This window comes from Watersipora subatra, chromosome 1, assembly GCF_963576615.1.
Source record: "Watersipora subatra chromosome 1, tzWatSuba1.1, whole genome shotgun sequence".
NCBI classification, from domain to species: domain Eukaryota; kingdom Metazoa; phylum Bryozoa; class Gymnolaemata; order Cheilostomatida; family Watersiporidae; genus Watersipora; species Watersipora subatra.
Genome location: NC_088708.1, coordinates 23,363,116 through 23,388,544, shown reverse-complemented (window position 1 = coordinate 23,388,544; position 25,429 = coordinate 23,363,116). Strand labels below are relative to the sequence as shown.

The 25,429-nt window shown below is 36.8% G+C and overlaps 1 protein-coding gene across 1 annotated transcript; it reads left to right on the top strand.

Moving 5' to 3' along the window:
* The first annotated feature begins 995 nt into the window (after positions 1-995).
* Positions 996-24,512, top strand: LOC137394731 (ankyrin repeat domain-containing protein 11-like). The gene is made up of 18 exons (XM_068081497.1): positions 996-1,142; positions 1,303-1,476; positions 1,864-2,128; positions 2,757-2,899; positions 5,273-5,708; positions 11,785-11,909; positions 12,712-12,883; positions 13,393-13,473; positions 14,199-14,399; positions 14,706-14,821; positions 15,176-15,343; positions 16,925-17,147; positions 17,596-17,763; positions 17,869-18,029; positions 20,762-20,998; positions 21,731-21,883; positions 23,538-23,663; positions 24,180-24,512. Exons 1-18 carry the CDS (start codon positions 1,065-1,067, stop codon positions 24,357-24,359), a joined length of 3,207 nt encoding a protein of 1,068 aa, XP_067937598.1. The 5' UTR covers positions 996-1,064; the 3' UTR covers positions 24,360-24,512.
* The last annotated feature ends 917 nt before the right edge of the window (positions 24,513-25,429 follow it).

Genomic DNA, 25,429 nt, shown 5'->3' with positions numbered 1-25,429 from the left:
AAATGATTAAGGCTTTATAAAAATTGACATATGGTCATAAAAGGCTATAATATCATTATGCAAAAAAACATACCTTGTGCTCTCTGTAACAGATCAAGCTGAGCTTCGAACATGGTCTTTTGCTAATGATGACCACAATATAATAAAACTATGTGTCAGTATTTAAATGTTGAAGTAGAAGATTCGTGGTTCTTCTGGCAAAGTTTGTGTTATACTATCTGTTGAATCTTGAAGTGCTGCCTCTCATATACCTTTGGCAATCTTGTAAACAAGCAAAAATAAACAAAAACAGCTCACTAAAAAACTTTTGCAACTGGTACGCAATTGGAAGCGTGATTCAGATTTATTTTTTCCATCAGTACAAAAATGACTCTGTTAACCTATTTTTAATTATTGTTTTCAACTTTGAACGAAGACATCAGGATTAGTATTCTCCTACCTATGGTCATCGGCCATTACATATAGACTATACAAACATGCTGCCAGTGAGCACACAGAGCCCACACGTGTAATAATTGGTGAATCACTAGAGTGGAACATCAAAACAAGATGAGTAAGGAAGCCCTGTAGTTACATGTGCATTGCTTCAACAAATTTTAGAGCACCACACATGTGGTGCTCTAAACTTTGATACTACTGATATTTCTGTAGTTCAAGTCATGTAAATTTAATCAAAGAGTTGTGCACTCAGGGCATAACATTGCTAACTCCTTCAGTTGAGCTGTTACAGTCAGGTCTTTCGATTAAGCCAATGACAGGCATTTATGCTCCTATGTGGCACCGATTTGAAATAAAAATCCATTGAAATAGAGAAGATAACTTCTTAATTATGACGTTTATAGCGAAGGAGTTTTGGTACTTTCAAGATCTAATGCGTATTTCCGGTAAATAAAAAGTTGCCAAAAGAATAAAAAATATTACATTCGCTACATCGACAATTTTGTAATTTGCGTGTATATATGTACCGTATATTCATGCGTTTTGATTAGAAGTACCTGCAAAGTTTGTATATATAGCTTTAATTACTGTTATTTGAGAAATTGTCTTAATACTCGTACATTCAGATGGACGAACAGAATACAGATTCTGATTCCCATTCCGTCGCTTCCAATCTTTCAACATCAAGCAGCAGTAGCAAAACCGTGAGACTTTTTGAAATTATTTTACATGTGTCATATAGCTATGCTGCAAAAATCAATAATTTTGCTACATATTTTTGTTACGCGTGAGTAAAAAACTATAGATGTACTGTTAGCGACGAAGAATTATTAAATTAAGATCTATAATGGGTTTTATTGCTAGAAACAAGGCACCAATAATAGTAAAGATGCCCCAGTCCGATCATTGCAAACGCAAACGAAAAGAAAACAAGAAGAGGAGTCTAAAGTTGGATCTACCCCTAAGCGAAAGAAAACAGATGCTACTGATCCATTAACCACTGGTTCCGTGACACCCGGTTCAAGTGGGACTAGGAAGGTCAGAAACATACAGATAAGCTCATTGAGAAGACAAAGCCTATAGAGCTGATTAAATTATCAGATGAACAAAAATATTTTGTTGTTGTGCCTATACATCACACAGTCTTCGTATATTTTGAGGCTTACACAATTTTAACGTACATGTATCTTATTTGGTTTGCTTATGCTATGACAATGCTTACTATGTATTTTTATACACTGTCCTGTTTGTTACGCAACCATGTTGGTTTTACAATTCATTTGTATGGTATCTTTGCTAAATCTGCCCATAGTTACTACTTTTATTTGAAGTGGTTTACTAGCTTCAAAAGCAATATTGTGATGATGCGTTTTCTTATCAAACTAAATACTACTGGATTGCAATATATGCGAAATGCACTTGCAGGCTGCTCCATTGTCTGAAAGACAGCAAATGGCTTTAGCTCTTGCCATGTCAGCACAGGAATCTGGTGGTACGTCACCTGTGCAAACGCCTCCTCAGTCTAGCATGACCATGGATACCACACCTCGGTCTGCTATGAGCCGTCGTGTGAATAGACGAAATGAAAAAGGAGAGTCTCCTTTGCATTTGGCTACCATCAAAGGAGATGTAGAGCATATGACTCAGTTGGTCGAGGCTGGAGCCGGAGTAAATGTTCCTGACTATGCTGGTAATTGTTAGGTTGGGATTTCTTGAACCCTCTTTTGTTTTAGGCCATCTTTCTGTTTGTCTTACATTTGATGAGGGTGTCACACTTTGCTAAAATGTGAAAGACCGTTAACTTTGATTTCTTAGCTCTCGGTTTACTTGGTGAATCTCTAATTGTTACTGTCGTCACTAATAACAATTTTGAATAAGCATTTTTGTTGTTTGAGTTTGTCTCAGGTTAGCTCTTTCTTGCCGCATTATATGTATTATATATTTTGTTAATAATCAATAATTATATTATATGTATTATATAATTTATTAATAATTATATTATATGTATTATATGATTTATTAATAATTATATTATATGTATTATATAATTTAATAATAATCAATAATTATATTATATGTATTATATAATTTATTAATAATTGTGTTATATGTATTATATAATTTATTAATAATCAATAATTATATGTGTTATATAATTTAATAATAATCAATAATTATATTATATGTATTATATAATTTATTAATAATAAATAATTATATTATATGTATTATATAATTTATTAATAATCAATAATTATATTATATGTATTATATAATTTGTTAATAATTATATTATATATGTTATATGTATTGTTTAGGTTGGACAGCTCTTCATGAAGCTTGTAACCATGGTTTTGTCAATGCTGCCAAATTGCTTCTGGAGAAAGGAGCCAATGTCAACGCTCAAGGTCTTGACAATGACACACCACTACATGATGCCGCCATCAATGGTCACCCGGAGGCACGTGTGTCTTACCTTCTGAGTTTGTTACACAATGAATGTTTTTAATTCTATAATTTGTTTAAATTATGCTAGCACAAATTGGAAGTTTCTCTTCCTAGATCAGTCTCAGCATAAAGAGTAGTCACCTTTATTTTGGTATCTCAGTTTCTATTCTAAACATGGTCTATGCCCATATTATGATTTGTTTAGTGTTACTAGAATTTGTTAAAACTAGGGCTTTTTGAGGATACTGAAAGATTCGTGTCAGTCATAGCTGGCTGATAATTCACTCTCTTTATTTGTTCAAAAAAGATTTTGACCTTTTCACCATTCCAGCTTTATGAATTTTCAACTTCTCATTCTGTCGAGCTGTATGTATCGAAGGATTTACTAGCAGTTATCAGGTTACCATAAAACCTCTAATTAAACACCATGGTGCTCTATTTTTCAATCATTCCTCAATTATGGCGCTCAAATAGAGGTGGCATTCAATTAAAGGTTTTACAATATTTTCTACGAGATTTATACTGCTAACTATGAAGTTGGAGTTGTCTCTCAGGAATAGCTCTGATTAATCAATGACACAATTTCAAGCTGTAATTTGCAATATTGTGGAGTTTCCATTACAATTGTTTGTCCAAGAAAAAACAATGATTTCTTATGAATAGTTATGAATACAGCGGCCCTTTTACTTTGGAAGACTACTTACAAAATCTTCAAGTTTTGGTAGGAATCTCGCTTTGATTTACGAAAAACATATTATTTCTAGATATGAATGGCTAAAAGGCCTTTCGTATTTAGACCTGATTGTTTGTTTTGTGTTATGGCCGTTTGCTTCTCGAGGTTGTGGCGTAGAATGTGTGCCACTCAGTTTTATTTGTCGGTAAACAAGTTTTTCCCGCTTGTTGTGCAATTTGGAGTTATCATATATCACATATAGAGCAGGACAACTTTTGTTTCTAGCAATTCAAGTTCTGTGCTTTCTATATGACATGCGGTAGTTTTTCAGCTCATGCCAATGTAAACGACTCTTTCTGCTTATGCTCTTAAAACATTTATTCGTAACAAAACCAAAACAACAATATAACACCCACCTCTTCTGATCGCTGTCCTCCCACTTTCTGCGGTCTTCCCTTAGCCTCGTTTGTGTGTAAATTTTTAACATGTGTTTATTACAACTTTTACAAACTGCTACATGTATTTATAATTTATGTAAATGTTATATACGATTTTTGTGGGCTTGCAACGGGTTAGGGCATTTATATGCTAAAATCGGTTTCTAATTACGAAATTTTCTACTTGCAAAATGGCATCTGGAACAAATTGATTTCATAAGTAAATGTTCCGCTGTATACACATTTGAGTAGACATTCTTAATATTCTTGTATTGTATATTTATTCAATACTGAGTTTACAATGAATGGCATAAGACAATTAATGTAGGCCTATCCGTATGTGGAGATAACTCTACATATGAGTGTTTAGTGTAAGATAACTCTATATATGAGCTGTATGAGTGTCTAGTGTAAGATAACTCTATATATGAGCTGTATGAGTGTCTAGTGTAAGATAACTCTATGTATGAGCTGTATGAGTGTCTAGTGTAAGATAACTCTATATATGAGCTGTATGAGTGTTTAGTGTAAGATAACTATATGTATGAGCTCTATGAGTGTCTAGTGTAAGATAACTCTATGTATGAGTGTTTAGTGTAAGATAACTCTATGTATGAGCTCTATGAGTGTCTAGTGTAAGATGACTCTATGTATGACCTCTATAAGTGTCTAGTGTAAGATAACTCATAGTTCCGTTAAAAAGATTGATGAGAAGTTAACTTTTCTAGAATCTGTAAAATTTCAAAAGTTGAATGTAAATACGTAGAATTTTTTATGATGGTGTTTTTATTCGTTACTATTATTTATGCCGGCCTCTTTGATGAAATCAATTAAATCTGTAGATATTTCATAAGCTAAAAAGGATATTATTGTGATTGTGTTTGAATGTTCATTTGTGCCACATGGTTTGTTTGAAAGATTTGCGTTAATTTATTTTTGTCCTCTTTCATCTGTCTCCCCCTCTTCTTTCTTCCGCTCTTCTTTGTTTTCTCCCCCTCTCCCCATCTCTTCTTTACCATTTTTATTCAGCTGGAGATGTGTAATGCAGCAGTTCCAGTGCCTACCTGAAAAGCTCTTCCGATAACACAAATATAAAAATGTCTAGTAAAACACTTTCTATTGATTTTTTACATGTCTTGCCAATGATATTCTATCGCTACATGGAAATAGCGAACTTCAATTTTTAACTTGTTGTCCATCTGTGCCATTTTTGGCTTTTAGAACCACTTCACATCAAGTCGTTATAGTGTGTAATTTTATTGATTTTTTCTGACAGTTGGTGTCGCTGTTACTGAGATACGGAGCCAACCCGTATCAGGATAACAGCAAGGGTGAGAGTCCGTTGGATGTCGCTATCAATGAAGATATCAAACAGCTCCTCATGAAGGAATCGAACATAGTAGCTGGTGGGTACGAGCGTGTGCCTCAATTTCCCATACAGATACGGGCAGGAAAAGATAGCAACAGTTCAATGACTCCTTTGGAGCACTCACAGAAGATTGCTAACATGCTCAGACATGAGCCATCAATTGGTCACGTAACTGATAGGTCACAACTACCTGCTATGTCTGTCGCCAGTGTTAGTATGGTGACCAGTGAGAATCGTCCGTTGTCATCTACCACGGCAGACAGCATAGAGTCTGCTTCGTTCAGTCCGTCTTCAACGGGAAGCCGACCAGCTTCAAGACATTCCTCCACGGGATTCCATCAAGGTAACGATAACCACTAGCAGTAACCACTAGCATATTTCTTAACTAAACTGTATACATATACTAGCCACAACAAACTATACGTCATTGTTGTTAGCCAGTGTGTATTTTATCAAATAATCGTCTGTAAATGTGTACTCATTTTAAGTATCATTAAACGTATCAACATGAATTGTTTCCAAAAATATCATTTTGAATACTGCAGCTTAAAGCAATACAAAAATCTCTAGGATAACCTGGAAACATGGCCGCCTAATAAATTTCTTCAAACAGTATAGAATATACACGTTTATTTTTCCATTATATTCTTATTCCGTTTTTTTTGTGTTGTTAGTTTACTTGAGATCCCAAGTTCTTCGATTTGGGACAAATTTTAATCTGCATTACGTGATTATTATAAGCATTGACTCGGTTGGCACTGTTGCTCAGCAGTATTTCAGCTCCAATAAATATGGTAACTGGAGTTTAAACCTTTCCAAACGTCTGTTGTACAGATTGAACTCTGTGGGAACTAAAGTACTATATTATGTCAATATTTGTGGACCCATTTTTTGTCTATTTATACAGAAACTACTGCACATGTGAACAACTCTGCAGACGTGAACTAGTGAAAATAATAAAAAAAAACGTAGCAATAGTTGTAAAACTAGCGTATAATAATTCTTCAACACACGATTCCGTTGGCGCCTGAATTTAGTAGTTGTCCTCTTATGTAATTAGTTGATAACTCCTTTACATTGTATGAGCTACGGGTCTGTCATTGTGGAGGTGAGTCGACTTCGTGTTGATCCTTTTTTTAAAGTCCCACTGCATGCATTTCAGCTTTTTAAAGCTTTTTCTTTATTCTTTAGTTGTTACCTGTCGGCCATGTCACATTTGAATAATTATGCATAGACCAGTAATAGCTGCACAAATCAACTCATCTGTAATGGAGAGAAATTTACTTTCTGATTTGACAATCATGAACGCTATAAACAGATTAAAATATTAGTGAATCCATTTCGATGTTGGTTCTTCACCACAATCTGTTTCAGAACGCTGTTCAACAAGCGAATCTAGTGTTTGTTCGAGTTATCAAATTATTTTTGGTGATTGAAGCAAGTCTCAATTCTTTTGTGCAAACTTTGATTTATTGAAGATCTGAGACATTTGAAGATCGATGTTTTTGCGTATTTGTACCCTTTTAAGGAAGCTATGTTGATAAGTGAGCGTTGCTGTTAACATAGTCGCGAGGTTAATGCTAGAGAGATTTGCTCGCGCAATCGATATTCCTTCCCAGTTACTAGTTTGCTATTGACGAGACGAGCATAACATACGTCTTTTGTTCTTGTTTTTTTCGATTGTTTTTCGTGTTGAAGTAATGTTTTTGTTAGTCAATCTATTAAAGGATATAATGGGTAGTTGCTTGGAGGGTGAACAGTTGTAGGTATTCTGTAGTGTTAGTTGCTTGGAGGGTGAACAGTTGTAGATATGCTGTAGTGTTAGTTGCTTGGAGGGTGTACAGTTGTAGATATGCTGTAGTGTTTGTTGCTTGGAGGGTGAACAGTTGTAGATATGGTGTAGTGTTTGTTGCTTGGAGGGTGAACAGTTGTAGATATGCTGTAGTGTTAGTTGTTTGTAGCTGCCACCACTAACGTTGCTAACGGTTCAAGCAAGTGACTATAAAAGTTTTGTACTACAGCCATTTTGTATTTGAACTTAATATTCAGTGACTGATCAGCTGAGAGGTGCTGTTTTTGTACAATGTACATGCAGAACATGCTAAAATGCTATTGGCTTGTACAGCACAGACTGTGAAAGGTCATACGAGTACACACCACACAGAGTACAGACAGACTATACCTGTGCACACTCTGTACAGTTCAAATCGATAGATTTAATACTTTTCCACACTTTATAACATACCAACTGAGTGACTCTATATATGTATACACTATTAGCCTGTCTTGATAAACTGTTGTTTTTGCGGAGTTGTCCCCCGGCAAGTGCGGCGACCAAAACAACAGCTTGTCACAAGACGCACTGCACCTGATGCATCAGCTGCACTGAAAGGGAGTTGTTCTCTTCCGTCTATGAGGCTTGGCTGCGATGTTATGTCGGACGCTCCATTGGTAATCATAACTGATTTCGCGCAAAAATTTATGTAGAAAACTTAAGATAAGAACGTTTAACCAGAGACCAGTCTCTGCGGTAAACTTTAGTAGAACTTAAGAACTTAGGCAACAACAGCAACTAAACATGTCGTTATTTGTGCGCTCAGTCAGTTTTGTTTCTATTTTTGTATCAGTCAGTTTTATTTGTTCTAATTGATTTTATTTTTAAGTAATTTTATTCTTAAGTTCTACTAAAGTTTACCGCAAAGACTGGTCATTGGTTAAACGTTGTAATCTTTTTTTTTTCTACATAAATTTTTGCACGAAATCCGTTATGATTACCAATGGAGCGACCTACATAACATTGCAGTCAAGCCGCTTAGACGGAAGAGAACAACTCCCTTTCAGTGCAGCTGATGCATCAGGTGCAGTGCGTTTTGTGACAAGCTGTTGTTTTGCTCGCCGCGCTTGCCCAGTGACAACTCCGCAAAAACAACAGTTTGTCAAGACAGGCTAATACACTATATACAGTAGAGGTGGAACGAGACAGGTTTTTTAAGTTCGAGACGAGACTCGAGACACTGTCTTGTGAAAAGTCGAGACTCGAGACACGAGACAGTAAAATAATGAGCATTTGGTGATGATTTCACTACACAAGTACTAGCTACTCGGTATATATAAATTAATAAATCTATTTTTAAATTGAATTTTCAACTGGTGTAAACGATTTAAATACAACATTTTAATTATTATAGTGATATGCATGTAGTTTTTGTAAACAAAAGTGACACAAACAGCTCTAAAATACCGAAGTTATATATTCTAAGAATTTTGAGCTTGATTGATCATAATTATTATAAACATATTGCTTTGTACATGTATATTTTTACCATCTATTGAATAGTTCTTACTTTTTAATGTAATGTGTAATGAAACCGATAGCCGTCGCTCTACAAAGAAATACCGCAACTAAAAGAACACACGATAACACTTTCATTCTTATCGTTTCATTAATGTTAAGCTTTGTTTATGTGTTAACTGTAGTATGTGAATTATATTTAAATTGTACTCATGAAATTATATTAATTACTGTATACATGTATATTCTTATATTGAGTTAACAAAACGTCATTGTTAACCGAACACGGACTATGGTCGACACGGCCTTTCGTTCGTTTCTCCGTGTCCGGGCAAGTTTTACCCGCGATTGGTAGTATATACGTAAAAGAGGCCCGAATTTTATGAAGGTCAGTTGGTGTTTAGACACGATACGATAAAATACAGACATTTTACCCGCAAAAGTTATCCAATTTATTAAATTGGATTATCCGAAGAGCAATTAGATACGACCCGGTATCTGTTTTAAGAACACAGAACCGAACTAAAATATAACAGGGCCGTTGTCCGGACTACATGATTAGACTCAGTGGCCAACATAATCAATAGCAACAGGTAGTAACGGACCGGGTAGAACTTTAAAGGCAGCTGCCCGCAATCCGTTACAATATATGGAGTTGTTGCTACCGCAAGAAGCCATGTTATAACGACCGTGCGCAGGCGCTTTAGTTCTATTTCCTGTCTCGAGTTTGGCAATAGTTAACTCGAGACGAGACCGATACGAGACAGGTCGATACTCGAGACGTCTCGTGTCTCGTTCCACCTCTAATATACAGTGCAGACTGACAGATTTTATATCTGTACACACTATATACAGGGCTCATTGAGATAGTACATACTTGTACACATAACACACAGTATAGACTGGCTGGCTATATATTTGTATACACTGTATATAATACAGAATGAGATGATTTATTGTTGCACACTTTATGTACAATATAAACTGACAGATTCTGTAACTCTACGCACTGTATGCAGTGCACAGTAAAATAATATGTACTTGTTTACTTTACATGTTGTATAAACTTGACAGACTTGATATTTGTACATATTATATGCAGTGCTGACTTAGACAACCTATACTATACACAGCATATGCAATGCAAACTGAAAGGCCATGCTTGTACATACTACGTAGATCTATTGTGGAAACCAAATGAGCATTTGTTCTTGTATTCACCACACCGGGTAAAGATCAAAAGATTATAGTTGCACATTCCACATACTGTACAAACTGAGAATGTGTACTTGGTAAACTGCTGTTGCACTATTAATATGCAGCAAATGATAATTTTGTATCAGTGATTTTCCTCATTAGCAAATTTGATTACTAGCTGAGATAGATAAATATTCAAGGATGACTGGAGTATATCCTCTTTGCGTTGTCTCCTAACCAGTTCATAAACATTTTACTGCCTCTTCCTTCTTTTCATGTAGATGTTGACTGCCAGGTGTATTCTTACCAGGTTTTAATTTATTGCTCGTCAATTCAGATATAAGCTTGCATCAGCCACAAGTTGAAATGGCTCCCGCTAAACGTGAGTTTGATGCTTATCAAGCATGAGTTTTGTACCAGTCAGGTCATGCTAGTTAGTATTTAGCTTGTACCTGTCAGTTACCAGTCTGATACCAGTCAGTTACTAGTCTGATACCAGTCAGTCACTAGCCTGATACCAGTGAGTTACTAGTCTGATTTCAGTGAGTTACTAGTCTGATACCAGCCAGTTACTAGTCTGATACCAGTCAGTTACTAGTCTGGTACCAGTCAGTTACTAGTTTGATACCAGCCAGTGACTAGTTTGGTACCAGTCAGTTACTAGTCTGATTCCAGTCAGTGACTAGTTTGGTACCAGTCAGTGACTAGTTTGATACCAGTCAGTTACTAGTCTGATTCCAGTCAGTTACTAGTCTGATACCAGCCAGTTACTAGTTTGGTACCAGTCAGTGACTAGTTTGGTACCAGTCAGTTAGTAGTCTGATACCAGTCAGTTAGTAGTTTAATACCAGTCAGTTACTAAGTCTGGTACCAGTCAGTTACTAGTCTGATACCAGTCAGTCACTAGTGTGATACCAGTCAGTTATTAGTCTGATTCCAGTTGTTACTAGTCTGATACCAGTCAGTCACTAGTCTGATACCAGTCTGTTACTAGTCTGATTCCAGTCAGTTGCTAGTCTAATACCAGTCAGTCACCAGTTTGATACCAGTCAGTCACTAGTCTGATACCAATCAGTCATTAGTCTGATACCAAACAGTTATTAGTTTGATACCAGCCAGCGACTAGTTCGGTACATGTCACTAGTTCTGTACATGTCACTAGTTTGATACCTGTCATTAGTTTGATACCTGTCACTAGTTTGGTACCTGTCACTAGTTTGGTACCAGTCTATCAGTTACTAGTTCAGTCAAAACTAGTGATTAATCGAGAGCAAATTTTGCAATCTTAGCACTACTCGATTACATGTAGGGTATTAGCGTAGGTCGTTGACTGGATTAGTTCCAGTTAAATGCTAGTTTGTAGCCTATTAGATACTAGCTTGATGCCAGTCAAGCAGCGAGCATGAGTGGGCTTCATGACAAGTGATTCCGTGTGTCCAAAGATCAGCCAAAGTGGTGTTTGCCAGTGTATATGAACATCAGACGTGGTGGTCATTGTAAATTTACCAAGTATGAGTTTAGCTTTAAACGGATTTCTTATTTCTCGGCCTAATTTGAGATGAACTTCCATCGGCCTGTTTCTCGTGCACAGTTGTGCTTCACATATTGTGCAGTTTCGTTTTAAGCTTGGTAGTTAGTTCCCTGATGAGGCAGTTTCATTTCATACCCCATCTGACACATGTGTTGTTAGTTAGCGTAGAAGAGAGATATTTAATGAGAATGCTGTAAGCTAGTACTGAAGCTTCCCATATACAAGTCATTATCTCTACCCGTCTAGGAAAAATATAATAATAAGGAACTTGATTGCATCCGAGACGCAGGCAATGTTTGTGGTGACTGGCTGCAGTGCTGCAGTGCGGAGGAATGTACACAGCAATGCAGTGTCTCTCTAGTGCTACATCTAGTCAACAGCTCGACGTGTCTGTTGCAGAAGCCTGTCCAGAGAGGACTGATGCATTCTCCGTGGCACAGCCAGACACGCACCCGAGTGCCAACCCTGTCATGCACGCTAACTCAGGTGATACTGGCCGGCCTGCGTCAGCTACACAGTCTCTGGTAAGTATCATTAGCCATTCTTTGTCTCTACGGGTGTTTGACACTTTTGGTTCTCTGTCACTGACTGCTGACTGCATTATGAGGAACAATTATCATCGAAGGCGTTTGGCTGAGTTAATAGCGGCCTGAGATCATTGCTAGGTTAGTTTTATGAGTGTATACGGGCTTGCGTTAGCTTCTATGCAGAGTAGACTAAAGTTGATATTCGCTCAATATTTTCACAAAGAATGCCAGCGAATGAGTGGTTTGCTGTCATTTAAATCTTTTCTTAACCATTTAAATCATTTAGTTTGAACACTGGTGACTCTACTGCATTGTATTGAGGTTATATCTGTTTGTTTTTAACTTCAAGTGCAGTGATCTAATGATGTGTTATCATCCATTATGTTCAGGAATGTTGGTAGGATTCGATGCACGTAGTACCTTTTGCTATAGGACCAGGAATGGAGAATCATATTGTTTCTGTTGAATACTTCACCTGATGCCTCTACATATTTGTTAAGAGAAAAACTAGATTGGCTTAATTTGTTCTCTCAACAAAAGGAAGTGATTGTGACGCATCCAATTCAATATCATACCGTCTTTCCAAACATATGATTTCACTTAGGTAGATATTCAGATTTTTAGACGCTAGCGATATGTTGTAGCATTCTTGTCTATGGGAATGCAAACCACCACTTGAACTGCTTGATGGCATAACCTATCAATCAATTGTCAATAAGTCTTACGGCTATCTGAAACTTGTCTGTTATCTCGGTATTTTGGTTAGTCATGCCACAAACCTCCAACTTTTCACATTTAGTGCCAGCCCCCTCTACTCGAAAGCCAAGGTAAGCCGGCGAGGCAATCGTTGAATTTCACACCCATAAAGATTCCATCACAATCGCAAGTGGAGTCGAGTACAAAAGGGAAACCAGTTGCTAGAGAAGACACCGGTTTGATGGCCGTCTCAGATTGTACGACAGAGGGGACGAGTAAGTACGTCTCAGATTGTACGACAGAGGGGACGAGTAAGTACGTCTCAGATTGTACGACAGAGGGGACGAGTAAGTAAAGAGAATGAACTGCTGATATCTACGCTGATGTTAACTGCTGATGTTAACACTGTCTTTATAACAAACCGGATGTTTTCCTTTAGTTGATTGAAGGCTACTAATGATCATTGCCATTGCCTGATTTTAACTGTTAATAGACACCTTTTAGAGTAGGGAATGTTGCTAGGAAAGGAGAAAGATAACTAGCATTATCACGGGGAGGTGTTATAATTAGCTCTTGTGTTCTCGAAAGACTCTACATAGTTTGTTGATCTATGATCATATCTCCAGATTATATACTCTGAAGGTGGCTAGCATAACATAGAGACCATACTAAAACGATGTTACTAAAATATCTAGTATAATAAAAAAACAAGCTACCGCTTTTATAAACATGACAGCTACTGTATAAGTGAATGCGAGAATGTAGATACTCGGTGACTTTATAGAGGCTGAGCCAAGCCTGACCTTAGCAGATGCAAAGGAATCTATGCCAGCTGATAAAATCGCAGCCAAGTCTTGCGCAAGTGGTGAGTACATGTGTGCGCGACATTTATGTCCATGCCTTTGTCTTGAAATATCCTGATCTGTAGGGACTGTGGTCTAAGCTTGCTCGGTCAAAAGGCTAGCCGAAGGTTACCACTTAGCTAAACATGTGATATGGTTGTTGGTTTAACCGATGACAAATCATCAGTGGGCAAAACAAACTACCTTGCTCGTCGCAGACAGCTGTTTACTTCCAATAGTATATTTGATCAGCCTTCAGCAGATGATAAATGTTTCTGGAAGTTGTTGTCTCTAGCCTGAACAAAACCAATTTACTGCTTTGTGCATAGGATTTACCTTCTAGGTGGAAATGCATTGATCATTCAATAAGCTATGATGGCTTTATCTATCCACTCTAATTAATTATATAATAGATTTATTTGGATATTCAAAAGCTAGCTATTTAATAGCGTTCTCACTCTTAGGCAAATGACTGCATAAGCGTGTCTAGTAGTAAGATAGGCTCCTCTCTAGTAGTACTATAATCTCCTGCGATCTCGGCGTAAAGGTTTTCATTGCTCTGTCAGAGTGGAATGCCAATTTGTTTACGCTCTCTTATGAAGCCGGAGCCTGTACTCTGTTGTCCATAACATTTGCTTCGTGTTATAGCAATTATTCTCTGTGTAACGTGCATGTGGTTCAGAGGTCACACTATATTTCATCCATGTTCTAATGCGCAGGAATTTACAAATGAAAACATTTCTTATAGCAGATTTGATGAATACTAGTGAACAGCCTGCAGAAATGGACACGGCAGATGGAAAAGGTGAGGCGGAAGCTAGCAAAACGATGAGTGCTGATACCACTGCTGAGGTGACAGAAAGAAATAAAACTGTGCAGAAGGCTGACCAGGATATCAGAAACCCAGCACCATTATCTGCTGAGAACAAAGTTGTGGAGGAAGTGAAAAGTATATTATTTTGCTAATAAATGCCTTACCTGCAAAATAATGTTTAGTTTTAGATTTTTTTCATATAATTTTATGTCGTTAACAAGACAGTCGGCTGTGTGTGAACGGAAACAAATAGCAGTAGCATATTGTTGATGATCTCCACCAACCAATGTCAAAGAGTAGCAATTTATTGTGAAAACCATCACGCTGTTTCGTAAGCTGCCATGTTTTTATTTCATCTGATCCAAGTATCGAGATCGCTAAAGCTAATAGACCTCTAGACCTAAGGAGGTAATTACTTCTATTTATTATATTGGATTAAAGGTGAGAGCAAAGCTCTGCCAGTATCTCCTACACCGGAGAAAGCTTCAAGAACAAGGACTGGTAGCATGCACAGAAAGAAGCGACAGGCTCATTCAAACATTCAGACAGAGTCACCGGTAAAAGTCCTGGGATAAGAATTTATTTCATGAAATTGCGCTGCCTTTACTAGCGCCTTGTCAGGGGAAGCTCTGTCAGCACTTATTAAACTTATTATTCATTCTGTGTATTCTAAGGATTTAAGTTTCATTGACTGTCATAATCCACTTTCAAGCTCATGTAAGTAGCATTTTCTTCTCTCTATTCAGAGTGTCAGGCCATGAATGAGATACATTGTATCTACCAAATATGCCTGATATTTTAATTTTGGCTTAAATGTATGCATTTAACTGCATTCAGTAATTTCGATGTAGGATTTCATTGTAACTGCCATTTAGCACTGCAATTTACTTTTTCCATTCGATAATGTTTAGGTGCAGCCAGAGGGAGACAATTCCAAAGACTCAACCGATTCTCATTCGTCTACAACTAATGTAACAAGAGCGAGTCGATCTAGAAACAAACAGCTAGCTGCTGCTCACCAAGAAGATGAACCAATTCCTGCTCGCGAAACTAGAAGAAAAGCTATGATGAAAGAGAGGGTTAGTTTATTTTCCATATTGATTCTGCCCTGGTGGGCGAATAGTCAGTTCGAGAAGACAGTGTGTTCGCTTTTTTTAGTTTGCCGTAATTGTACGAAAGATTCGTAAAAGTTGGCTGGTTGGTTGGTAAAGACCTGAAAGTTCAGAGTGGGCAAGACCATAGTATTAGTTTTATTAATGCATTTGCCTCATAAAATATTGCAATTTAAATAGTACCGAATAACTCAAATTTTTAGTAATGGTACAGCTTTTAATGTTAACGCTGTGTGTTTGTGAAGTACTTGCATACTCTGTGGTTAAGACCAAAGGATGATCAGAATGAAATTTTGCAATGGCTGAACAAACATTTCCTGTTTATTTCATTGTTGGAGACTAACTGCAACTATCTGCTGCACGTAGATTAAGCTTAGCTGGTGTTTAATTATAGTAGGCTAAATTTTGTTGGTTTCATAAGAAGGACAATTTGGTCAGAAAAGGTTTTTATAATTTTGGTTGCATGAACTGTGATTGGTAGAGTCGAGCTGTGATGTGTTGTATTGATATCTACATTTTTAGCATATGATCTACTTGAGGTATTAGCGGTAATTGATAAGAGAATGATGCAAGAGAATTGAATCGTCATCAGTAATTCATAGCAGGTCTAGTAGTATGATATTAAGATTGGTCCTGCAGATTATTAGAGATAATGGAGCCAGTTATCACAACATTTCGCTTTGGATCGATTGAAGAAAGTTTTCACAATTCTTAAAGTGTGGCCGTTTGGACCACTACATTATCACTATGTTTCCATGACGATAATCACTATGTTTCCATGACGATAATCACTATGTTTCCATGACGATAATCACTATGTTTCCATGACGATAATCACTATGTTTCCATGACGATAATCACTATGTTTCCATGACGATAATCACTATGTTTCCATGACGATAATCACTATGTTTCCATGACGATAATCACTATGTTTCCATGACAATTATTACTGTGCTTCCATGACTTCTGTTACTCTGCAAGTTTGCATCATCCACAAATGGAAACAGTAAAAATCTGCAAATCGACCGCAAGTTTTGTTATTCAAAAATTTTTACTGAATGTTTCTTCATGCTTGCAAATGATGGAAACAGCTTTTTTGAATAATGCACAAGAGAATATCCATTCTAAACATCCATCTTAAACATTTTCCACACATCGATCGCTGTTATTCTGATCTTGGCAATCCCAAATGCACTCCAATGACCTGTGGCATAGAAATTGTTATCTTTTGTAACAAATCACTCGCGTTAATCCGCAACACGCGAATGTCCATTGAAACTCTTTTATCACATGGTAACTCAACATGTGCACAATTTCAAATCCGCACGATGGAAACATAGTGAATATAAGCTAGTAGTTTATATTATGGTTGTATAACTTCAGAATGAACTCACTTCATTACTCGTACAAATCGTTGACATCGATGAATCTTTGCGGATCCACTTGATGCTTCAAAATGTGTTATTGTGGACGATGTTGTTTGTTGATAAAATTTTGGAATGTAATTGCCTGAGGTGATGACCGCTAGTTTTTGTATTCTTGTAGTCCGCTGCCAGCTCGCCATCTGTTGACAAGTCTTCAAAGGTGGGGTCACAGAAGGTTCCACCTCTCACCATAAAACTGGGTGGTAAGTCACAGACCAGTACTTCTGCTACATCAACTGCCAAGGATACGCATAGCTCTGTGGCCAGCGCAACAGCCGGTGGAGAGCCGTACGTTATGTTGGCAGATAAAGACACAGAGAGGGCCAACAGCTTTCTTGCTAAAGGTCTGCTCCTCTTTTTCTAGCCCGGGGTATTTTTGCTTCCAGGGCAATAGCCGTTTAGGCTATTATTTTACCTGCATAGAAAGTTTGGGTTACCTACTTTTGCTTGAAAGTGATTTTTGCAAACGCTATTTATTAAAAACTTTTACCAAAAGTTCATGCAATGATTTATCTATTTAATGTAAGTCATGCTGTAATTACTTGAACTGTTGCTTGAAGGAGACACAAAAAACATGTCGGCATCGGCAAAAATATGTACAAGACCTGGTAAGGTTTTTTTGAATTTCATTTACATCATCGAGTTTATAGGCTGCTTCTGAGCTGAAGCATTTAAATCTGGAAGCCCAGTTTCCCCAAACGGTAATTCCATTTTGAAGTAAACCTCATTTTATCTCGTTATAAAACATTTTTACACTTAATGTTTCAATGAACATGTTGTTTGTGCAAATAGAGCAAGCAAAACTTCCAGACAGCCTTGACTCTGCAGAAAACAAAGAGAAAAAACAGGATGCCACCAATGTAACCTCTCAGGCTAGCACCCAACCTCCACTATCAACAATTGGAGTGTCAACACGACGAACTGGTCTTCGCTCTCATACAAATAGAATCCAAGCCACCGGTTAGTTTTGCATGTGGTGCATGTGGTTGTGAATATTAGTGTGCAGTATCAGTGTTGCAAGTTCTTAAATACTCATCTCGTTTGTTAAATTCTTCTATGCATTAGTTGGTGAGAAACTTAGAGATCCTGTTCCTCCAAAAAAGAGCAGACGAATGAAAGCAGAACCAGCATCTGTAGCCCCGGTGCCACCTCCAAGTCTTCCTCCTCCACCTGGACCATCGACTATCTTTAACCCATATACCCTATTCAAGGGAGTTCGAGAGCAGGTATCTATTACACATTTGCTGCCATGGTTGTTGGCGTGGATGTAACGTTGAGTGCATGTATCTGTGTATCAGTTGTGAGCATTACCCTAGGACACTTATGTATTCGCGTCATCTAACTTTCGCATTTTCGCGGAGTCATTCATCTCGGCGAAAATTTCATGAGCGAAACTAAACTATCATAATGAACGAGCGAAAACGCGAAATTAAAGAGCTTTGTTTATTGATATCCACAATAAAATCGTCATATTAGAAATGCAGGTAACCTTTGGCAATTTCTGCTAAACTCATTAAAGCTAATACGCCAACTGAGCAGCGTGGCAAAACAAATTGAGATAACAAGTTCTTTTGGAAAAGCAGGCCTGTATTCCCTGGTTGCAAATTGGGGCAGCTAATGTTAGGGGACTAGTTATGAGCATCTGGGGGTTTGGAGGGGTGGTATCAGCCTCCTCAACGGGTTTCTTTCATGTAAGGCCTCAACCGGGCATCTCACGTAAAGTTTTAAAAGATTTTATCGGAAAGTATAAACATTTTTTCTATTACTTGAGATTTGTTTGCTTTAGGTGATGTGACTGCTAGGACGTTTTCAGATTAAAATAGGCTAAACTTGACCGCAGTTGAAAAGCTAAGAAAAAAAGACATCTTTTTTCTTTTGAGCGTTTCAACAAAGATCAATTTCGCCGATTTTATTTTTAGTTTATCCGAAGGTTTTTACTCTTTCGTTGGGCCATTGCCAAATGGATGTTTGGTAAAACTTGACCTTTTGCAAAGCTTTATAAGTCGTTAACAAAAATATTTTGCCAATCATGATAATAATGACGCCCAAGAACTATTAAAAGTTAACGTTTATCTCTATGGCTTGAAATAAAGTGATATTCTACAGTGATAAAAAACCGTTCCCGGGCAAATAACTGTTCGAATTAATGATGTTGAGGTCAAGTTATCTAAAGCAGCTTATCATTACGTGGGAACAGACCAAACAAATCCGTTCGAGTTAACCAAGTGTTCGTGATAAAATTTTACATTTTATCCGAGGGCGAGTTCTCCGAGTTTGACTATACTTGGCCACCAAAAATTCCTAAAAAGTTGGGGCTGGCCAGCCGCCCCAGGGAATACGGGCCTGTGGAAAAGCCAAGACAAGCGAGGAAGATGATGATATTAGTTTAGTCACTGAATTTGTAACTGATGAGGATGAAAGTCTGGTAAGGAAAGTCATAAAATTGAATAATAATTATTGTAGCGATGAATTTTATTACCACCCAAACACAATAACAACATTGAGCCATGGCCACCGCATGCTATAAATACTTGAGATATAATACGTATTGGTGCCACATCAGTCACGGCGGCAAGGGCAAGGACCTAGACGGCATTGATAGTCCAAGAAACAAATAGCAGCAAGCGATCAAGTTGCATTGTCGATCTCGCCCACACATTTCTACCCGCGATTCACAAATACCAACTAGTCCCAAATTGAAAATTTTTTTTACTAGCGAACTGGACCTGAGGAATCCAATTATGTTTGTTCTACTGCATTTATTTTCACATCACTATATTTTCGCACTCATCAGATCCGCGAAATTAAGTTGCAACGAAATTTTACTCTGTGTGCTACTCACGAAACTAAATACTAGCGAAATATAAGTGTCCTAGGGTACATGAGAAAGTACATCCACTACATCTACTGCATCCAGACAACATCACCTTAGATTACAGTGGTTCTTAGTGGTGCATCCCAGTAAAATAGAATATCTATTAGATTATCTATCATAGAAATAGTTGATTATGACAGACTTTATAGCATTATTGAAAGTGATTCATTTTGCGATGGTGGTACAGTCATATCTCGACATACAAGCCTAACACATTCCCAAACCGAGCTCGTATGTCAATTGTCTCGTATCTCAAATCAATTCTTCCTATATAAAATAATCAAATACCAATTAATCGGTTTCTCCCTCTGAAAAAACCACCTAAAACAGCATATTACAGGGGAAAACATGTTTTTAAATGTTCTAATTCACCACCTAGGCTCACAAAGTAACAAATATACCTATCTAGTGCTTATGATCTGCAATATAATGTAATACTATCATGTATAGTACTACATAGAGTTCTCACCTTCAAGACAAACATAGTAAGCTAATGGCAGCACGAGAGAGACTTCACGGCAACACGTTCGGTACGCTACACTTTTGTGACACTATGTAGCATAATATACACACACGCACTGCGCACACACACCGCACACTTGAAAATAAGTTTTACTCTTGCGTTACAATAAACTTAATTCTAACTTGGTTTTCAGTTTTAGATTTTACTTTTCTTCTTTCAGTTAGGCTCTTTTTGACTCGCTTTCATCTGCACCTTTCGTTGGCCTTTTTTAAACTGGCTTGGTGAGAAAGACCGAGTGATACCGTTCTCGTAAGCAGCCTCTCGCATACTCGGCCACAAGAACCAGCTAGCATCTCAAGGCAAAACTTTGCTCGGATTTTTTCTCGCATCTCAAATTTCTCATATGTTGGGAAACTCATATGTCGAGGCAAGACTATATATGGTTTAAAGATGATTTACCTATGTAATACAATCCATAATGTTAATTATACTATCATTGTTTGTTTGGATCAATGGTGCTGCCGATATACCAAATAACATTTGACACAGCGTATGTTCTCAACAGTGTTGTTGGCTGTGCCTCATTAGCTTCATCCATTTCAAGTTGCACATATTTTTAGATGCATAAGAAATGGGAGAAGATTGTACCTGTGAATCCTCGAACACCAGCAGGCTATAGTCGATATATCATCAACACCAAAAAGTATTTAATACATAAGAACGCAGCCACAAATGCAAGTAAACTTTCTATTCCACTGCTTAGTGCTCCTTCACAGCTTGCACAGCCGATGAAGGAACTGTTCAATAAACAGGAGCAGGAACGTTACAAATTAAGTCGTCAGCATCTCATTGAAGGGGTATGTAATGTATTATCAGTATAGCTTATCTAAAATATTATCGTTTGCAAAATAAGGGGGCTGTGCCTAATAGTGAAACATATCTTTGAAAACTATGATCTTTGAAAACTATGATATAGTTTCCATGTTTTAAAAAAATTATCAATGCAATGAAGCAATGTGACGGCTCTTGATTTACTAAATACACTTCTTACAGTGCTAAACTATTGTTCGTACTGACGGGCAATGCATTGATAGGCTGCAGATAGTATTGTAGTGATTAGCTATTATTGAAATTTTTTGAAATTTACGTTTGGTATAAAAACATTTAGTTTATTTGTATTGCAAACAACTAGAACATGTAAGCAGATGTGTTAATTTTGTGGTTAACATTTAAATGCTGTAACTGAATATATTTTAAATCAGTGCAGGTTTTCACCGATACTTAGCCATCTGCTAGTATTACAATTTGACCCTGTTCAAACCTGGCGATTCAAATGCTGTATGTGCAATGATTTTGGCAACAATGGATTTCCTACAGGGCATTAACTAGTCATTGATGACCTCGTAACTGGCTCAGTAGCTCAGGCAACTAAAACACAGTTTAGAGAGCTTACGTGACCTAATTTTAATTTCCAAAATTGGTGAACTACTTCCCAAATCACAATTTAGAAGCTGATAAGTAGGTAATAATGACTCGGGCATTAGCACTTAAGTTCTTTCATTGTATGGCTTGTAAATATTGATTTGTAGGAAAAATTACGTATAGCTTATGAACAAGAAGTTGTACGCGTTCACACACGTGGTGCGCGTGCTGCTGCCAACCAAGAAATTCCTCTTAGTGTTTGCACTGTGCTTAAGGATAAGGAATCTGGCACAGTGTATCATCCATTCAATGCATTAAAGGTATGTTGTCTAATAATAGTCTTGGAGATTTGTTGATTTTGCTGATGATATCAAAACGTTTACGTTTATGTTAAACTGACTAGCTTAGCTTGACTATAGTCCAACCCTGACTTACAATTGCCTCACCATAATATTTTTTTAACATTTGCCTGGACATACAAAATAATTTCTGAAATGCTCTTTGATTTCCAAAATTTCCGTAAACACTGTATATCATTACATAATTATGCATACAGTTTGCATCCATGATGTTCAAATAAAATACCTTTCATTTAGTTTTAAAAGCGTGGATACTACTAAATGTATTGCGAGTGGGAGGTGTGGAAAATAAAAACCAAAAAGCAAGACCTTTCTTACAATTAGAACAACAAATAATAAAAAACTTTAGCAAACAAACATTTGTTGATTAATTTAAAAACTTTGCAAAGGACATTTAGCAATTATTGTGAGAAAGAAGTTAAAAGTGATACAGAAAGAATAAAGCCCAAATCTAGTGGGAAGTAGAGGCTGGCCTGGATAACCAAACGTACTGAAACAAATATTCAGTATGTAAATAAAAAATTAATAGTTCCTGTTAATTTTAAGTCCACATGATTTGTGTTAGACTAGCTCTGTATCTCTATCACCCCACTATTTGCGCACATTCATCTTCTGTATTGCCAAAATTCACCACATCTCCATTTCTTGTCTTTAATATAAAGTGACATTAAAATCTTTTCAATGAATTACTTAATATAAGTTCTTGCATAATTTAGCTTTTTACATTTACTTTTCTACGCTCAGGTTTTCTTTTATCGTTTCACGTGATGTATTAATGTGATACACAATTATCTCAAGAATTTAAATTTAAGTTTTACAGCTGTGGAAAAAGCTAAGCGAAATTCAATTTATTTTTCCAAGTAGATTTTTACTTCAAAATAAGATGGTTTTTGCATGCAAAGCAAACGTTGGAATAGGTTAACCATATGTCACTGTTTCGCAGTATTTTAAAATCACATGCAATTTAGTTGTTGCTATTGAGTTTATCGCTAAAATTTTCAGTAAGACATGATGGGCATCACAGAAAAATCATTTTGCATGATGACCAGCTATTGTTATGTTATTGCCATAACTGCTGGTTTGAATACTAGACAATTTTTCCAAAATGTACATCTTTGTGCCAATACGTGCAGGGATTTGCCAATAGTGTGAACTCAGCCCAGTTAGTCATTTACTCGGTGAAGTGCTGGGTTTACCAATTTTTCGACTTTGACAATTTGCTTGCATAAAATTATACTTAATCATCAACGTTTTGTGTGTGCAAATGTACTTGCAATTTTGACAATATTATTAATGCCATAATGCTGTTTATCAGAAATTTTCTTTTAGTAGTTGAAAAGCCAGCTCAAAAATTTTAAGCAACTTATTGTCACTGCCATAAAGACTTGTTTTTAGGAAAGAATGGTTGAATCGGATTTGTATCCATGGCCTCTGCTTGAGGTAAACCACTTCGTCTCTGTTGTGATGCCTTTGCACAGCTAGCAGCATTAAATATTGCCTGGCTATTCACTGTATATGGCCTTCCTATTGCTGCATTAGTATTGTGTAGACTGGTCATGGCACACATGGTTTCTCGGAGAGACCTCACCTTGCATTAATTGTAATTCTAATGCAGGATGGAAGCTCTGGTCCAAATGCCACAGAGGAAAAGAGCAGTGAGAAAAGTAGCCGTTCGCATTTCAATAATAGACAACTCATATCTTGGCATCAAGATATCAAAGATAAGTTTGAAAACTTGAAGGTGAGTTCTGCCTTGATACCCGTTATTAAATATTCACATTAAGCTCGGCATTGCTCAGAATTTATGTAATTTTCAATTGGATAGCCGGCAGCACGTGTGTAGATTTTCAATGCAAATTACTACATTGCTTTCATGACAATAATCCATGAGTGCGTTCATTGAGGGGAATTGTCCTTAATAATTATCTGTAATGCTTGTGAAGACGCCTTCATGAGTTTTTGATCAGATGGGTGTTTAAGAGGCTGGGTTTTAGGAACTAGACAGTTTTGAAACCAAACATCTTTGGCAACCTGGTGGAAGGCATGGAGCATATTCGGGCGAAGTTTGGACAAAATTCACTGAAAAATGTGTAAACGCATAGGTTTATGCAGACTGACAGACAGACACACAAAGTGATTTTTGTTAAATGCGATATTTCGGCTCTATTTTGATAATGTGAAACACCAGAAAAAAATGTCTTGTATATTGTCAAACTAATTAAAAACTTGCATAAATGTGTTTTTGTTTTACTCTCAGGATCAGATGTTAAATCGACATCATCATGAGGCTGACTCTCTCTATGCTGTTCAAACTATGGATTGGGAGTGGAAGCTCAAGGAAGTTGGACTATGTGATTATAAGGCGCAACCCACTATTGAGATCCTAGATGTGCCTATGGTTCAAGTAAACGATGATGCTGATATTTTAAACTCCTAAAATAATTTGTGCAGATGTTAGAATATCATAAAATTTGTTCATGGTCACATTACGTACATGTATGTACATAGTTGTAAAGTAGCAATAGTAATGATTTGTATAACAATCATAAAACATATGTAAATAACTGTCAATATAGTATCATTAATTATTGTTCTGTAGACAACCTCGGTCGTTTTTTCAACCTAATTAACAGTTCTAGCCCATCAAATGCTGATGGTTCTTCTTCCACCGTCTTTGTTGTACTTTGCTTGGCTTGCTTCTGCTGATTTTGTTCTGCAGGTCTGATCATGGGTCGGACAGTTGCGGTTGGGTTTACTAAAATGCACTTGCAGAATTCAAACAGATACCTGTGTGTGGGAAATTTTAACAATACTACTTGCCAACACTAAAAAGCAAACAATTGATTTGAAATCACTTAATTTTTATGAGCTTTGTAAGGCACCAATGCTGAACTATGCTGATGGCCTTCTATAATGTCACAAGTGGGATCCGTACTCGCAACTTGCTTAATTCAGCAACTATGCTAAATGAATATTGTAAAAATAAAAGCCTCTTTAAATTAGTATATTTCTTATTTATTCTACCATGTATACTTGTGTATTTTGCGAGATATTTTTTTGTCAATTTGTTGCACTATAAACAATTAGCATTTTTGCAGTAGTTGAATTTCATACATTTTCCCTGATCATAACCTACCTGGTAGGTCTACTATACATTCCCGTAATATACATTACTATACATTCTTCATTTACATACAGTATCTGTTGATATTAAATAGTATAAATAAAATATGATGTTTTGCTCTTAATGTAACAACAAACGTAAAGCAGTAAGAGGTAGAAGGCTAATCCAGAGAGTAGTGCGATGGAAAGTAGAATTTCCTATCAACCTTCGTTTGGTATTACCCGTATATGTTACAGGCAATATGTGAAACTAGACATGCAGTAAGATGACTGAAATTCAGGCCATCTGTGAAGTACGTTAGTTAGGCTAAGCTAGGTCAGAATAAGTTTCTTATATACAAGATATATAAAAAAATTGTTTCCTAATCCCGATTAACCCAGGTA

Bases quoted from the DNA above. Each gene is read 5' to 3' on its own strand.
- LOC137394731 (XM_068081497.1), top strand. From the start codon at position 1,065: ATGGACGAACAGAATACAGATTCTGATTCCCATTCCGTCGCTTCCAAT. The intron at 1,143-1,302 runs GTGAGACTTTTT...TTTTATTGCTAG, and splicing joins CAAGCAGCAGTAGCAAAACC to AAACAAGGCACCAATAATAG. The intron at 20,999-21,730 runs GTATGTAATGTA...ATTGATTTGTAG, and splicing joins GTCAGCATCTCATTGAAGGG to GAAAAATTACGTATAGCTTA.